The sequence below is a fragment of the Ahaetulla prasina genome, chromosome 17 (assembly GCF_028640845.1).
Source record: "Ahaetulla prasina isolate Xishuangbanna chromosome 17, ASM2864084v1, whole genome shotgun sequence".
Taxonomy (NCBI): domain Eukaryota; kingdom Metazoa; phylum Chordata; class Lepidosauria; order Squamata; family Colubridae; genus Ahaetulla; species Ahaetulla prasina.
This window is the reverse complement of record NC_080555.1, coordinates 13914059-13931792: the sequence shown is the minus strand read 5'-3', so window position 1 is coordinate 13931792 and position 17734 is coordinate 13914059. Positions and strand designations below refer to the sequence as shown.

The window sequence follows — 17734 nt, the reverse complement described above, 5'->3', positions numbered from 1 at the left end:
TCAGCTGTGGATGTATCTGGTGGTGAAAGGAAAGGCCGATGTTGTAAAGATTTTTTCTCCATAGGAACCTGGTATGTAAGATCCATGAATCAAGGCAAGCTGGACGTGGTCAAACAAGAGATGACAAGACTGAACATCGACATCTTAGGAATCGGTGAACTAAAATGGGTGAATTTAATTTAAATGGAGTAGCCTCCATAATAAATAAAAGAGTATGAAAAGCAATACTGGGATACAATCCTCCAAATGACAGAATGATCTCAGTTTGAATCCAAGGCAAACCATTCAATATCACAGTAGTCCAAGTCTATGTCCCAACCACTGGTGCTGAAGAGGATGAAATTGACCGGTTCTATGAAGCCCTACAGCACCTTATAGAACTAACACCAAAAAATGATGTCCTTATCATCATGGGGGATTGGAATGCTAAAGTAGGAAGCCAAAAGATAACTGGAATAATGGGCAAGTTTGGCCTTGGAGTACAAAATGAAGCAAGGCACAGGTTGATAGAATTCCGTCAAGATAATACGATGGTCAGAACAAACACTCTTTTCCAAAAACCCAAGAGACGACTCTACACATGAACATCGTGTAGACGGTCAACACAGAACTCAGATTGACTATGTGCTCTGCAGCCACAGATGGAGAAGCTCTACACAGTCAGTAAAAACAAGACTAGCAGCTGACTGTGGCTCAGATCATGAGCTTCTCCTTGCAAAATTTAGGCTTAAATTGAAGAAAGTAAGGAAAAGCCACAGGCCATTCAGGTATGAACCAAATCATAATCCTGATGAATATACAATAGGTGACAAATAGATTTAAGGAATTAGATCTGATAGACAGAGTGCCTGAAGAACTATGGACGGAGGTTCACAACATTGTACAAGAGGTAGCAACTAAAACCATCCCAAAGAAAAGGAAAGGCAAGAAAGCAAAATGGCTGTCTGAGGAAGCTCTGCAAATAGCTGAGGAAAGAAGGGAAGCAAAAGGCAAGGGAGAAAGAGAAAGATACACCCAGCTGAATGCAGAATTCCAGAGAATAGCAAGAAAAGATAAGAATGACTTCTTAAATGAACAGTGCAAAGAAATAGAAGAAAACAATAGAATAGGGAGGACCAGAGATCTCTTCAAGAAAATTGGAGATATGAAGGAAATGTTTCATGCAAAGATGGGCATGATAAAGGACCAAAGTGGCAGGGACCTAACAGAGACAGAAAAGATTAAGAAGAGGTAGCAAAATTACACAGAAGAACCATATAAGAATGAGCTTAACCTCCCTGATAACCACGATGGGGTGGCTACTGACCTCGAGCCAGGCATCCTGGAATGTGAAGTCAAATGGGCCTTAGGAAATCTGAGCAACAACAAAGCTAGTGGAAGTGACAGTATTCTAGCTGAGCTATTCAAAATCTTAAAAGACGATGCAGTAAAAGTGTTACACTCAATTTGCCAGCAAATTTGGAAAACTCAACAGTGGCCACAGGATTGGAAAAGGTCCGTTTACATTCCAATTTCAAAGAAAGGCAATGCCAAAGAATGTTCAAACTATTGCACCATCGCACTCATTTCACATACTAGTAAAGTTATGCTTAAAATCCTACAAGCTAGGCTCCAGCAGTATGTGGATCGAGAACTACCAGAAATGCAGGCAGGATTTCGAAGAGGCCAAGGAACTAGAGATCAAATTGCCAACATACGCTGAATCATGGAGAAAGCTAGGGAGTTCCAGAAAAACATCTACTTCTGCTTCATTGACTATGCTAAAGCCTTTGATTGTGTGGATCACAACAAATTGTGGCAAGTTCTTAAAGAGAAGGGTGTACCAGACCATCTTATTTGTCTCTTGAGAAACCTGTATGCGGGTCAAGAAGCAACAGTGAGAACTGGACACGGAACCACTGATTGGTTCAAAATTGGGAAAGGAGTCTGGTAAGGCTGTATACTGTTGCTCTGCCTATTTAACTTATATGCAGAACACATCATAAGACAGGCCGGGCTGGATGAATCAAAAGTTGGAATTAAGATTGCTGGGAGAAATATCAACAACCTCAGATATGCAGATGATACTACTCTAATGGCAGAAAGCGAAGAGGAACTCAAGAGCCTCTTGATGCGGGTGAAGGAGGAGAGTGCAAAAGTTGGCTTGAAACTCAATTTTAAGAAAACTAAGATCACGGCATCCAGCCCTCTCAATTCCTGGCAGATAGATGGTGAAGAAATGGAGGTAGTGACAGATTTTATTTTCCTGAACTCCAAGATCACCACAGATGGGGACTGCAGCCAAGAAATTAAAAGACACTTGCTCCTGGGGAAGAAAGCCATGGCAAATCTAGACAGCGTACTAAAAAGCAGAGACATCACCCTGCCAACAAAAGTGTGCATAGTCAAGGCGATGGTTTTCCTAGTTGCAATGTATGGCTGTGAAAGGTGGACCATAAGAAAGGCTGAGTGCCAAAGAATGGAGGCCTTTGAACTCTGGTGCTGGAGAAGACTCCTGCGACTCCCTTGGACTGCAAGGCGATCAAACTGGTCAGTCCTAGAGGAGATCAACCCTGACTGCTCTTTAGAAGGCCAGATCCTGAAGATGAAACTGAAATGCTTTGGCCACCTAATGAGAAGGAAGGACTCACTGGAGAAGAGAGCCGAATGCTGGGAACGATTGAGGGCAAAAGAAGAAGGGGACGACAGAGAACGAGGTGGCTGGATGGAGTCACTGCAGCAGTCAGGCATGAGCTTAAATGGACTCCAGAGGATGGGAGAGGACAGGAAGGCCTGGAGGAATGCTGTCCATGGGGTCGCGATGGGTTGGACACGACTTCGCAACTAACAAAATAAACATGGCAGCCAAAATTAAAATCAACCCAAACAACCAACCCCTTAAAACTATCGAAATAGTAGCAAACAAAAACAATGAAATTCCATTAAAGCAAGAATAAAATTAATTATTTCTGCTTTGGGTAAAAACATATGAATATTCACACTGAGTAAAAGGTATTAATGCTGAAAAGAGCTTCTTGTAACCACACCAGGTTAAGATTTCCCCTCACCTGCTTTTTCTCTTGAGCTGAAAGCAAATTTCTACCACAATCTTTCCCAGGATGGGAGCTGTTCTGGCTTCTCGTCTGCATCTTTTCCAGCCCTAAACATGGATTCTGCGGTGCGGTGATCAGGTATGTATACAGTATTTCAAGCGACAGATTTATATCAGGATGTTTTTATGTTGGAGGCTTTGTTTTTTTATTCTCTTCCTAAAAATTCGGAGGATGGAATTTAGCACTGTGCTGACATTTTCCCGTAATTCAGCATGAATCCTCATTTGTCCTTTTTAGTTCAGTCCCAATTAATATAATATGTAGACTTTGAGGTTCCCCCACCCTGCCACTCTATTGATGCCCCAAATACCAGTGTTTAAGGCCAGTCCCTGAGGACGCTGAGAAATGGCGTTTTCCACTGAAAGATGAGTTTAAGAGGGGGAACAGGGGGAACTGTTGCAAGTCCTTTCAGTCCTCCTAAATATATTTGGAGATTGTCACTTGCTCAGAAGCCCTGTCACTGCGGGTGGCCTTTCCCAACCCACCAATCCCCATTTCAACACTAGAATTGCCTTCCCTTTCTTTATCCAGGGCAGGGTCCCAACTGAGACATTCCTCCCTTGGGGTTCCCAGGGGAGTCGAGAAGAACCTTTTAGTTACAACAAGTCCCCCTTTCCCAAAGTTTCACTGTATTCTTTTCATGGTTCATTAGTGCCCATTTGGATGTTTGGATTTTTAGGATAGGAGTGTACATTACAAAGTTTAGGCACCTCTGCTCTGCCAGTGCTCCCCAACCAGATGTGCTCAGAGTCCAGGATGGGTTCACCTTCTTAACCATCACTTCCCACCTTTTTAATATTTAATGCCATCAGGGCAGGACTCTGATAGTCAAGTGGAGCCCATCCCTTTTGTATCTGCCTGTCCTGCCCACAAAGAAGTGCTGGTGCACCGCAAATCCCAAACTCTCCTGTGGGCACCATCATCTTATTGCTCTATGGATAAATGGTCCTTTTGGTGGCTCTGGCTTTCAAGCGCATGTCGGGCAAGGAAACAAATCGGGCCTCTTGAAACCCAAGACTATTTCTTCTCCTATCGCTGGGGCTGCTGACTCGCCCCAAGACCAGGAGACCCCCAACACGAACCACCCTCATTGCAAGGTCCTGAGCCAACGCAAGAAACACGCAGAAGAGAGACCATCCCAACTCAGGAAACAATTCAGTAAACAAAATAAACTAGGCTTGACTGCTCACTGTTGCCTCATAAAAACGATGGCACAGAACGCTGCCATCTTTTCAGGAGTTGCTGGAATCTGGTCTGATAGACAGAACGACGCAAAAGATCACCCAACTCACATAGCAGATTCATTGGAGCAGAAAAGCTTCTGGGACAGAAACAAAACGCCAACTTTGCCTAGGAAGGGCAGGTAGCCTTCAAGAGGCATTCTGTTACTGCAGTTATAATTTACACTGAGTTATGCTTACTCTGTGACACCCCCCGCAAAGACATTTCAAGGCCACCCCTGCGGCATCTCTCCCTGGATGCAGACCAGACCCATCCACAAAAGCACATTTGCTCAAGGAACGCAACACTTTTGATGCAAAACCTTAACACAAGCCAATGGGATGGCCACTCCCTGAGTCTCCACTAAAGGATGAGGTCATAGAGACAGGTGCAGACCCTTCCTGGAAGCCCCAAAGTTGAAATAATTGGAAATTTTCTCTAGTTCTCCAAAACACTTTGCCCAAGAACAAGCCACATGACAGCACAACAGAAGCAAAACCTACGGGAGATCTTGAGTTGAGCTTTCAGGGATCCTTCTATGGTGGATGGAAACCAGGCCAACTGGGGGGAAAAAAGATACTTCAATAAACAGTTCTATCAAGCTAAGATACCAAGCTATTTATTGACCTTCACGATGGTGACGAACGTATTTATTTATTGATCTACTGACTACTGATTTCCTGAAGACGTTAACTTCCATTCCAGTAAGTCACCTGCAGTTGGCCCATCTTCAATGGACCTTCAAGCATCTTTTAAGAGGTTCTTCTTGGAGTAATTCGTCTGGTCCAAAATTGTCATTCTTCAGGGCTGCCAAGGAGCCTTGTATTCAGAGTGGACATGGTTTCCTGCCCCAAAACCTTCCTCTGGGGCTTTTTGGTTCCCATAGGAGTCAAGCTCTGGCTGGTTACTTGTCTGAAGGTTGGTTGCTGGGTTGGGGTTATTAGCTGGCCCTGAATTCTCAGGAGGTGAGGCAGTCCTTTGCAAGCTGCTTCAACCCTGTTTCTCAGGAGGGTTTGCCACTGAGCCTGTGAGACATCAGCACTCAGGCTCCCTTCTGGCCCACTGAATCTTTCTGCAAACCTTCCTCAGGTATCTCAACTTAACTCTAAAACTGAAACTGGATGGCAGTTAAGAAGCAAAAAGAAAATTGCCTGTGTGTGGGGGGGTGTTCTTTGGAACCCTGACACTGGAGTTCACCTATTTTGAGCCTGAGAGATAAACTTAAACATTTTTGAATAAAGCTGCCTTTCATGCTCATTTTAGGAGCAGCCTTCCTTGACGTGCACAACTATCTCAGGATTGTTTCAGAGGGTCAATACTGAGGCCCAAGTCTGCATACTTGAAACAGGAAATTGTAATCGCCATTTTGAGGGTGCAATGTTCTTCTTCCCCAGCTGCCCACCTTCCCTCTCCTGCCCAAGGGCCAAAAGAGCCTGGGCTGGTCCAAGAGGCCTTCCCCCTTAAGGGAAGCCCGCCTCCTAGCAACAATCACCCAGGGCAACAGGATAAAGATAACTTGGCTGCTCTCTCTCCTTCTACAATTCTGATGGGGAGGAGACAGGGGAAAGGTGTATAAATACTTGAAAACCTCCCAGATCAGAGATAGCATCCAGCCAGCACATCTTAAAACAAGAAGGGTAGAAACATTAGTGTTCAATTTCATAATACAAATTCCCTTTCATAACACAAGGGCCTTGGCTGGTGCCCCAGATTCCTGGAAGAGAGGAGAATTTTCCTCTTGAGCAGCTGCTCCATCAGTCTCTCTTCCCGAAAAAGGCTGGGAAGGAGGGAGAGAGGGAGGGCCTTTTTGTCTCCTCCATCTTCCTCCCCCCAATCAGAGCTCAAGGAGGAGGATGTGGCGAGGCGGCCAGGGCCGTCCCCTGGAAGAAGAGCAGCAGCCCAGCCTCCGTCCACTCAGCCCCCCCCCTCAAGCTGGAACAGGAGCAGCTTGAGGAGGCAGCGGCAGGCGTGGGAGGGGGCCAAAGCAGGCGGAAGCCGGGTGAGGGCAGGCTGCTCCTCCTCACATCACCCCTCCTGCGTACTGAAGCAGCAGCAGCAGCAGCAGCAGCAGCAAGGCTGGCAGAGACAAAGAGGGGCTGCAGGAAGGAGGGGGGGCTGTCAAAGAAACCATTCTGGAAAGGCTGTGACTGCCCGATTCCTGAAGACTTTCTGGTGCCTGAAGGAGGGTGGAGGAGTGCTGCCAGGAACCCAGATGGCAACGGTCCAGAGAGGTTCATTCCCACCGACACAGAGGAAGGACTGAGACCCAAGAAGAACCGTCTACGACTGGTCTAAGGGGACAGGAACATGGAAGAGCATCCGCTGGGTCTCCAGAAGGAAAGAAGGCCGGCAGCATCCAGAAGAAAGGAGATGGGGGAACTGCAGCAGCCAGGGTTTTTCCAGCGCTGAAAGACAGACACCCGGCTGAGGGGCCTCTGGAATGGGCCTGGGCTGGAGACTCAGAATTTAAGGCTGCCAGAACCCCCACCCCGAGAGAGCTCCAGTTGATACCCTATGGAATCCACTGGGAGTCCTGAGGGCTGAAACGTCGAGAATGGACCGGGGGCACCTGGGCATCCCATCTCCCTTGGGAGCATCAGGAACCCCAAGGCCTGAGAAGGGCCGGGGACTGGAAGCCAGGAAGGCTGAGGCAGCCAGAACCTGATGGGCCAAGGTGTGAAGGACCGGACGAGCCAGGGGGTCCAGAAAGTGACACCCCTCCTTCATTGGCACTGGGGCTTGAAGAGCTTGCCATGGCTGCCGCCACTCCGCCTGCCTGAAGCTGCAGCATTTCTGTTTTCTCTGGCTGGGGGAGGGGACCGAGGATGCTCCTCTGCCTGCAGGCTGGATGCTGCCTTCGGCCACCCCGAGCCTCTTCCGCCAAGGCAGCTGGGCACCTCCCCATGGCACCCCAAGAACCTGTGGGAGCCCTGGGGCCACAGCCTGCTCAAGAGATGCTGAGAAGGAGGCACAGGGACAGGTGACTCCGTGTGGGGAGCAGCTGGACTGCCACAACTCATCTCTGGGGAGCCCAGAGGCCAAGGAGAAGGTAAAGCTGTGTCGGGCAGGAGAGGGACAGAGGACGGGGGGCCTTCCGAATGGGGGGAGCTGCAGAATAGCCAGTGCTGCTGCAACATATATTGTAAGCCTTCCACTCCCTGGACCTTCTTTTTTTCTCCCCCACCCCCAAACAGGTGTGGGAAAGTTGTGCTATGACAGACACAGCAGGGTCTCGCCCACATGTGCCCCCACTCCTTACTCCTTGACCTTTCTCTCTATCCTGAATCCAGATCTCTAAGGCTAGATCCATGCCAAATCATCCTTCCTGCCACCCAAGCATTCCCACTTACTCCACTCTCTCCCCCAGCCGTTGTATTCCAGGCAGTGCGACCGGGGTTCATCCTGGTCTTGAGGGGGGTAAAGGAAGGGAAGGGGCAACTCGAGGTGCCCCGGAGAACTGAGGAGCCTGTTGCCATCTGTGGTCCTCTTCCACAGCCCAGTATCTCCCTCCTAGAATAGGGAGGGGGAGCCTTGGTGAAGGACTGCTGTCTGTCTTGATATTGGAACCTTCCAATCCCCCAGAATCCCCCCAAACGTTTGTCACTTTGGTTACAACCCTAGATTGTTTTAAGATGGTTCCACCCTTCAGCCTCACTCCCCACCCCAGCCCCAGCCCCCAAATATCCCCCTAAGTCAAGTACAGGAGGAGGACCAGAAACAGCCTCAGTAGTCCCTGGGCTGGCAGGGGCTCTCCCTGCCCTGGGGCACCTGCTGCCCTCCTGGATGTTCTTGAGGGATAGCTGCCCCATCTCCATCAGCAACCAGTATCTGGAGTGGGGAGAGGGGCATTTTATATGGTCCTACTAAAAGCTGCCTCCATGAATCTGCCTGCTCTCCACTTGGGTCCATGCTTGGACAGAGAGTGGTTCAAAATTGAAGGCCCCGATGTCTGAATCAGAAAAGTGCTGGGCAACTAAGATCATCCCACATACACACAATCCCACTGCCCCAGTGCATGCCCTCTCCTTTCTATGCGCACAGAATATACACAGAATATACCTACCAAATATACAGCCTAGCCCAGCTGGACATCTGCAGCCCAAGTTGAGCAAACACACCAAGGGGGCCTAGGAATACTTACGATCTGGGTCTATCACAACCCTGGTGCAGGCCAGGTGACAATGCTGCCACACCAGCAGAGAGCCCGAGTGGAAGAGGATTGAGGAAGATGAACGAATCACAAGAGCATTTATCCTATGGGGGTTGGACTTATAGGGAAAGCCTAGATGCTTCTGAACCTAGAGGACCTTCAGATCTACAAAGGGGTAGTTTCAAAATCACATAGTCCCACTTTATACTGAACTAGTGAGGCCATACTTGGAATAGTGTGTACAATACTGGTCATCACAACACGAAAAAGATGCTGAGACCCTAGAAGGAGTGCAGAGAAGAACCACAAAGATGATCAGGAGGCTAAATTGTATGATGAACCATTGAGGGAACTGGGTATGTCTAGTCTAACGAAGAGAAGGACTAGGGGTGACATACCAGTTTTCCAATATTTGAGGGGCGGCCACAGAGAAGGGGTCAACCTATTCTCCAAAGCACCTGAGGGCAAGACAGGTGAGAAAGACCATTAAAGCGAGATACAACCTGGAAATAAGGAGGTGATGGTGAGAATGGCCAGTGAATAGCTCGCCTCCAGAAGTTGTGGCTGCTTCATCACTGGAGGTTTTAAGAAGACATTTGTCCAGGATGCTATAGGTCTCCTTCTTGAGCAAGGAGTTGGACCACAAAAACCTCCAGGTTCCCTTCCAATTCTATTATTCTGTGTTCTATGACAGGCAGAAGAGTGCCAGTAGGAGGGAGACCAAGAGAAGGACAGACAGGAGTTGCTCCAATTAAGGTCTAGGTTCATTCCAGTCCCACAACTTCCACAGCTGCAGGCTTTGCCAGTGCCAAGAGGCCAAAGGCTCCTGGGAGAGGCCACATCTTCCTGGGAGGAGGAAGTTCATCAAGAAGGGGAGATCAGCATCAGATGAAAAACCTTCCCAACACCCCTGGGTCACTAATTCCATTGTCTGAAAGTGGGGTGGTGGGGGGGAATTGCTTTTCTCACATGATTAACTCTGATCCTTGCCTTGTCATTGGCTCAAGTGCTGGGGGTGGGGGTGGGACGGGATTCTTCCGCCCCCTTCCTCATTTTTGCAGGAGGGAAACTTTAGGGTACCTCTGCCTGCTGTATAAGGTGGTCAGAACTGTGTGCAGTAATCCAAACAGGATTGCTGCAAAACCTGCCTAGAAGTCTTGCCAGTTTAATTTCCTGCCTTTCCTAAAGGCCTTCACGGCAACTGTCCTGTGTTTGTGGTCCATTATGTCCTCCCTGGCCAGCCCAGACCACATCAACAGAAACACAAGTTTTGGATCCTGCCCTGCCTCTGCTCTTCCAACGGCTGCTGCCCCTTCAACTACATCAGCTGACAACTAGCACAATAAAACAGTAGTCAGGTAACCACAATTATTAAGTATTTTTTTAAAAAAAACTGATAAAAACACAACACAGACATAGCAAAGGACTGATTCCTGAAGGCTCCTATGTCTTAGCATGCCCAGATGGAGGGCCACCTCCTTCTGGAGGAATCTAAAGATGTCCCCTAGACTGGAAGGCCTCCCATTCCATTCCATGTTTCTCCCCATCCAGGCATGGTCAAGACTCTCTCCCCATCTCTGTTCCAGGAAGCCGCTGGCAGAGATTCATGCTGACAGATGACCTCTCCAGTGGCTTCACTCAGATATGGGGTGTGGAGGGGGGAGAGAATAGCTGACTCCAACCGCTGCAGGCAGCTTAGACCACCACAGTTGCTCGTACTGAAGACCCCCCTCCCATCCAGCTGACCAACAGTGACCAATGCGTTGCCAGTCTCAGGCCCAGGCCTGACCCCTGACTGAGAGTGATCCAGGCTCCCCATGAGTGTCGCCTTGCCACCTTCTCCAATAGAGGTACCTGTTCTGGCTGGGGTAAAGGCAGAGACTCTTTTTACATTAAGCACTCAACAAAATTAGACATGTCACCAGTCTTACCTATCTCACTCTGAAAATTCTTTAAAAATGGTCTTTCTCATGGCTTTAATCATCCATTCCTCTCAGGCTCTTCCTTTTCGATCTGGCCCCAGTTCTGGTCACCCGCTAAAATCAGCGCCTGGGTTAAAAAGCTTCCTCCCTTCCTTTGTAGATCCTTTTATCCAGTCGGAGTGTCTCTCCACAAGAGAGAGTTTCAGGGTGTCAGTTTGATCAAAGGTGATTTCATGTTTTAACATTCTTCTGTTTACAACATTACCCTACTGCGCCCTATTGAGCAGAAGGGCTTCACTAGTGTTGTTTTTTAATTAATTAATTTTTCCTTTGCTTTCTTGGGTGCAGAATTACAGATTATATTCTAGTTATAGATGACTTTTTGACTGTTAGGAGGCCCATGTCTAGATTATCCATTTCTCTCTCAGTCTATTTTTTTTAACATAAAACTACACCATTCTAGTCTTCAAAAGCTTGAGTTAAAGATTTTGAAAAGAAGTCTTTTATAAATAAAAGAGTGGTCAAGCAACAAATGAAAAAACTGAAGTTTCCCTAGAAGAATCCCCAGAGTTTCAGAGTGAGATGGGTGACACATAACTTTAATAAATAAATGCTTATAATCCAAATCCAAGGCACAGAGGATTTGTGGGCCCAGGTGCATCTTGCCCTCCTTTCCCTTCAAAGAAAATGCTGAGCAGCCATCCCAGCTACTTGGTCCCAACCCTTAGGAACCGATGAGGCCACCTTTAAATCCTCGGCACAGCTTCTTTCCCTTCCATCCACCGTGATCAGAGACATGGCTGGCCTGGCCCCTCCAGGTGTTTTGAGCTCGTTTTGCAGAAACTTCCTTAGAGCAGTTGCTCACAGATGCCACTCAGCCAGCTAAGCTGCTTCATGGCAGGCGTGGCAGAGAAGCCACAGCAACACAGAAGATCATCTGCCCACCACCAGATGGGAAAGGAGCCCTCCACCGCTCTGCTCCATTTTCCCTCAACTTGACAAGGCAAGAGATTTGGCCACAGAGCTCCTAATCTCTTTGAGAAGATTTATGGAATAGTTCTGCCTGACCTGAGACCTGTGGGGCCCCATCTCACTGTTGAGGCCACCTGCCCCCTTCTCAGGACATCCCCATAAAAGGCTCCGTGAAGCAGCATGTGCCAGCGCTCTCTTGCTCTGGCCTGCTCGCCTCTTAGCTGTCCCGCCATTTTTTTATACCATCTCCTGTTCTAAGGATGAACCTCCAGGGCCATGGAAGTAATTGAGCCTCCCCAAATGACGACACATCATCTCACAAAGGCTGCAGTTTTTCTTTTGGATCTGCCCAGAGAAGGACCCCTTGGCTTTGCAAGCCCTTGGACATTCTTAGTGGGCTGAAATCAAGTCATCACATCTAATGCCTCCTCCCTAACCTCAGATAAAACCTCAGTAAAATTCAATGAAGAGGTGGGGGTATCCAAGGCAGCCCGTTCTTACACACAACACTGTACTAAGCCATTTGTTTAACTATGATTTGTTGTAGAAGTCAGTGGTCTGGATCACACAAGAGGCTAGCCATAAAATGGGGTGGGCAACACACAGACCACATGTGCAGCACAGCAGACAGTCTTCAGTATTCGGACCCTCAGATGCTACTGCCCAAATTCAGAACTGTGATACAACTAACTAGACTCCATTATGGCTTTACGAGTCTTGTGAAAAACTGATCCTGCGAAGCTGATTCTTCTCTTCCCCCTTGAAGTCCAGGAACTCTGGGAGATGTCAAGTGGATTTCCAGAGGACTTTCCAAATGGAAGCAGGAAACTCAAGCCAACCAGGTTAGCGAAATCTGATCCAGAGAGCCCATTTGCTTCTCACTAAAATTCCATCCAGAAACAGAAATCCGGGGAGAGGAGAGGATGAAAACCAAAATCAAGGATGGCAATGAATCTCAATATGCAGTAGAAACCTCTAGAAGCATCAGGTTCTTATTTACCAAACACCTTTTAGCCTTCTACCTTTATCTTCTCACTCATTTGAACTGAATACTAATTTGTTCAGATTTTGATTTGGCTCGTAATTGTACATATTGGGCCCAGAGGTGTCGATCGGGTGATCAAAAGAGCACTAAAATTCCTAATTTGAAGGATTTTTAAATAAAAGTGGCAAAGCTTTGTGCTGAAATAAGATGGAAAAATGTATGTCTGATAAATCATTTATAAATGTACACAGTTTATGAATACTTCAATTAACAGAAGCCAACATGGGGGTTGCCACAGATGACACAAAATTGCAAGAAGGCGCTAATATTTCGGACGACAGAAGATTCAAAAAGATCTGGGCAGCCTCAAGGGCTGGGCTGAAATAAAGAGGACGGAATTTAACAGCAGAAATTCTGCACATGGGTAGGAAAAAGACAAGCACAAGATGTGGGGAAACTTGGCTTAGCAGGAGAAGGAGGGAAAGGGATCTGAGCCAGCCGTGTGAGGCAGCTGCCCAAAGGGCAAATGCAATCCTGCAGTGCCTCAACTGGAGCACAGAAAAGAAATACGGGTGTCCCCCGCCCAGGCCAGGCCCCAGGGAGAGCATTCTGGGTCCAATTCTGGGCATCAGAAGGGACAGTGGTGAGCTGGAATTCAGGGGTGGGCTACTAAGCCTGAGGAGATTCAGTTAAAAGATCGGGGCAGATGACTGCAATACAAGAGCAGCCTTCACATGCCACACAGAAGAGAAAATAGATTTACTGTGTATTACACGGCCAGAACTGCTAGATTAAAATTACAGAGATGGACTTCCTGAGTTCACAAGCAGTGGATCCATGGAGCAGGCTACTTTCTGAGGTGATCCAGCGGTAAGAGGGGACTATTAGCGGACTAGGCAGGAAGGGAACTCAAGTAAATACGCACCACATCCCAAGAAAAGAGGGGAAGGGCCAAAGGTACTGAAAAGGACAAAAAGTTACCAAAGCCCTTATATGCCCACTGACCTGTTTTTCTGTCTTCCAGGGCCTGCCAAGGCAACTACCATGGAAAGGTTGCTCCTGATCCAGCTTCTGATGGTGGGGAGCACCTTAGCTCAGGTGGAATCCTGCCCCTTTCACTGCGTCTGCCAAAACCTCTCTGACTCGCTTAGCACCCTCTGTGCCAACAAGGGGCTCCTCTTCATTCCAGTCAACATTGACCGCCGGACGGTGGAGCTACGGCTGGCTGACAATTTCATCCGGGTGGTGGAAGCCCCGGACTTTCTGAACATGACGGGCCTCGTGGATCTCACCCTCTCGCGGAACACCATCGACACCCTCCGACCCTTTGCATTTGGGGACCTGGAGAACCTCCGCTCGCTCCACCTGGACAGCAACCGGCTGACAGAGATCAGGGAGGAGGCTCTCCGGGGAATGCTGAACCTCCAGCATCTCATCCTGAGTAACAACCAGCTGGTCAATATCTCTGGGGCTGCTTTCGATGACTTCCTCTCGACTCTGGAAGACCTGGATTTGTCCTACAACAACCTGCGCAGCGTCCCTTGGGAGGGAATCCAAGGCATGTTTTACCTGCACACCCTCAACCTGGATCACAACCTGATTGACTTCATAATGGAAGGAACCTTTGACGAACTCTATAAACTCTCCCGGCTGGACATGACCTCCAATCGTCTTTCCACACTGCCCCCCGACCCACTGTTTGCCCGCTCCCAGATTGGAGCCATCAGCCCAACCCCTTACATGGCCACCATCGTGCTGAGCTTTGGAGGAAACCCTTTGCACTGCAACTGTGAGTTGCTGTGGCTGCGGCGTTTGGCACGAGAGGATGACATGGAGACCTGTGCTTCCCCCCAACACATGGCTGGCCGGTATTTCTGGTCTGTGCCAGAGGAGGACTTCACCTGCGAGCCCCCTCTCATCACCCGGCACACCCACAAACTCTGGATCTTGGAAGGCCAAAGGGCCACCCTGAGGTGCAGAGCCCTTGGAGACCCTGAGCCGGTCATCCACTGGGTCTCCCCTGATGACAAAATCATCGCCAACTCCTCCAGGACTGTATCATTCCGCAACGGTACCCTTGATCTTTTGGTGACTACCATCCGCGATGACGGGGCTTACACCTGCATTGCCATCAATGCCGCTGGGGAGTCGACAGCCACCGTGGACCTCAAAATCATCCCCTTGCCTCATCGAGGGAACGGCAGCATCACGGTACTGCAGCAGGATCCAGGCTCCTCGGACATTGCCACCTCAGCCAAGAGCTCTGCCAACGCCACCCAGGAGGCTTCCGAGAAGAGAGTGGAGGTACTGGGGGTGACTGCCACATCAGCCCTGGTGCGCTGGCTGGCAGATAAGTCGACCTACATGGCCTGGATGTATCAGATCCAGTACAACTGCACTGCGGACGATACCCTTGTTTACAGGTAAGCGTGCTGCAGTGTGGGGAACGGGGCCTGCTCCCAAGATGGAGGGACCGGGATTTCAGGTTCTCCTTCCTGGAGAAGTCCTGGCAGTGAAGGTCCCTGGCTGCTTTGGTACCATTCAGATTTCTCAGGTTACAAATGGGCCTCTCCCTGATTACATCTCTGCTGCTCACTCAGCCGGAGGGTTCTCCCTCTGTATAGAGTGTTGGACTGCACAACAGGCACAGAGTTGCCTTCCTCAGTTCACCGCTTTCCTCTGTTCCCACAAGACCTGAACCGTGTACCAGTGAGACAGCTGGCTGTGCAGGAGGAGATTTGGGATTGGGGATGCAGTAGGTCGTGCAAACAGAGTGCAGCATACCAAAAAGCTCTGGCCTTGCTCCCCTGAAACAGAGAGTCATCCAAGGAAACTGACGTAGGCCTTGGCTCTGCTTGGTAAAGAACCAGGCCCAGTTCCTTCAGCGGGGTGGGGGAGGTTTCAAAGGCTGAAGCACAGGGCAAGTCAGAGGTTCTTGACTGCAGGGGTTTCTGCACAGCTTTCTGCCCATCTGCCCAGCAGGAGGTGGGGGGGGTGGATTAAACCACAAAGACGGAAGGGTAGTAGAATTCGTTCTCTATGAATGGAACCCTTCAGCACAATATGAACAGCAAACCCAGGCAAGAACGAATCTCTTTCCTAATGACTCCATTTTGTAGGTATCTAATTTTAAAACTCAAAACCACAGAATACATGGATCACACTAATCCATTTCATGCCACTGGGCAGCCCGAACAAGCTCTGGTTCTAAAGAAACCCTCTCTCCTTCCCAGAGGCAGCTCAGGTTGGCAGGCAGCCTCTGCCCCTCGGTCCTCCTGGGCAGGCGGTCTGGGCAGAGAAGCAGCCACTCTCTTGCCCGTCTGAGGCAGAGGTCCGGCTCCCTGGTGTCACATCCAGCAGCGTCCCTCATGAACCGTCTCTCAGGCGTTCAGCCCTGGATCCCAAATAAAATGCTCAAGGGGGGGAAGCCCCCCCCCTTCTTCAGGGTCTTTAATCAAGGGAGGGACAGTGTTCAAGAACCAGATGAAACTCCACTGGCTTCTCAAGAAGGCCTGAGACCTGCAGGGTGTGACAGCAGCTCTTGCTGTTTCCAGCTACAGTTACCTTTTCTTTCCTTCTGCACCAGTAACTGGGCTGCAAGATTCACTGGGGTAGAGAATAATAGCCCATGAATGTGCAGATAAGCTGCCTACTTAAGAGAAGGGGGGTGGAGGGAGAGGCCCCTGGCCAGGAATGAGGGCTTCTGTCCCTAGAGAAAGGACACCTCCCCCATTGGAGGAGGGAAGGGGTGGAGGCTGTAGATGCTTAATCTTCCCGTCTTTCTTGCCTGCAGGATCATTCCCGCCAGCAGCCAGGACTTCCTTCTTAAACATCTCGTGCCCAGCATGGATTATGACCTGTGCGTCTTAGCCATCTTTGACGACCTGGCCACCTCACTGGCAGCCACTCACCTGCTGGGCTGTGCCCAGTTTACCACGCAGGAAGCCTACCCAGACTGCCATTCGCTGCACGTCCACTTCCTGGGGGGCGCTCTGACAGTGACAGTGGGAGGCATCATCGTGGCTTCCTTGCTGGTCTTCACAGGAGTCATGATGGTGAAGTACAAAGTCTGTGGCAGCATCCATGGGAGCCTGCCCAGGGTCAGCAATGTGCACTCACAGACCAATGGAGGACACCCAAACGGGCTGCTGCCCCAGCGGACACCTCCTGCGGAGTACCAGCACGGGCAGGGCAAGGCAGGTGCAGCCAAGAGTGCAGAGCGCTGGATGGGAGGCGCTGGCCGGGGAACCCTGGCCTCGGCCAAAGCCAGGCGCAGCACCTCCCTGGACATGGGAGACGCCTCCTCCAGCGCCTGCTACAGCTACGCCAAGCGCCTGAGCTTCATGTGGGCCAAGCGCAGCCAGTCGGTCCATGGGAGGCTGGCACAGGGCACTCCCCTTGAAGACAGCACCAGCACGCGGCCCGGGCCCTTCCTCAACGTGGATAAATTGGAGGAAAGCGTGGTATAGCCCTCATGGGGGTGGACCGGCGTCCTACCCCTAAAGCATCTCGGACAGCAACTCCCAATGGGGAGGCCCACGGAGGGCAGATGCTGCCCTTGCTTTGGTTGAGCCAAACCTCCCACGTAAAGGCCAGCCCTGCTGACCAGGCCAGCCAGGCTCAGGGTGAGACCACCTGCAAGCTGGGAAGGGAGAGAGGGCAGGAGCTGAGAGAGAGAAAGGGGAGGAGAGGCTTGGAAACAGCTTTTTCCTCTGCATTTTGCAGCTGACTAATTGAGGTGCAAATAGTGACCTGGATTCAAGAATCAATTATTTTGAAGAGGAAAGAAGACAGCTTTTAAAGGAAAAAGAAAACAGTTGCCAAAAGAGAGCAAGAACATGCTATTCAATAAGTCTAAGTCAAATGAAAATAATACAGGATTCACGGGAAAGAGGTGGTTTAAGAATGCCTAATTTTAAACTATATTATGAAGCAGTAACCCTCTCAGTAATAAGTGACTGGTTTAACTTAACAGAGGAAAGAATTTTGAATATAGAAGGTTATGACTTGTTATATGGATGGCATGCGTACTTATTTTATGGAAAAAAAGTGGATAGGGCTTTTAAGAATCATGTGTTGAGAAGTGCTCTTTATGGTCTGGAATAAATATTCCTATAAATTAGATTATAAGATTCCTATATGGGCGAGCCCTAGACATGCAATAGAGAATATAAATATAGAACAGAAACAGGAAATGATTACATATAAAGAACTTTTGTATGCTGAAGGAGGTAGATTGCAATTAAAATCATTACAGGTATTAAATGAAGAAGGGAGGAATTATACTTGGTTTCAATATGGGCAAATAAGTGCTAGATGGAAAGAAGATCAAAAATTGGTATAATGCAAAGGAGGAAAATTTAATAAAGCAAATTAGAAATCAGACCCAGGA

General features: G+C 49.1%; 2 protein-coding genes across 6 annotated transcripts in view; one reads left to right on the top strand and one right to left on the bottom strand.

Moving 5' to 3' along the window:
• The window catches only part of PC (pyruvate carboxylase), a 146284-nt gene that overhangs the window by 30136 nt on the left and 98414 nt on the right, over window positions 1–17734 (bottom strand). The window lies entirely within an intron of this gene.
• On the top strand, window positions 5972–17428 carry LRFN4 (leucine rich repeat and fibronectin type III domain containing 4). 2 transcript variants are annotated; one of them, XM_058160821.1, is made up of 4 exons: window positions 5972–7362; window positions 12124–12199; window positions 13367–14765; window positions 16136–17428. In XM_058160821.1, exons 1-4 carry the CDS (start codon window positions 7162–7164, stop codon window positions 16809–16811), a joined length of 2352 nt encoding a protein of 783 aa, XP_058016804.1. In that variant the 5' UTR covers window positions 5972–7161; the 3' UTR covers window positions 16812–17428. The 2 variants fall into 2 exon arrangements, with proteins under 2 accessions (XP_058016804.1, XP_058016805.1); XM_058160822.1 differs by lacking the exon at window positions 12124–12199 and having other exon boundaries at window positions 7227–7362.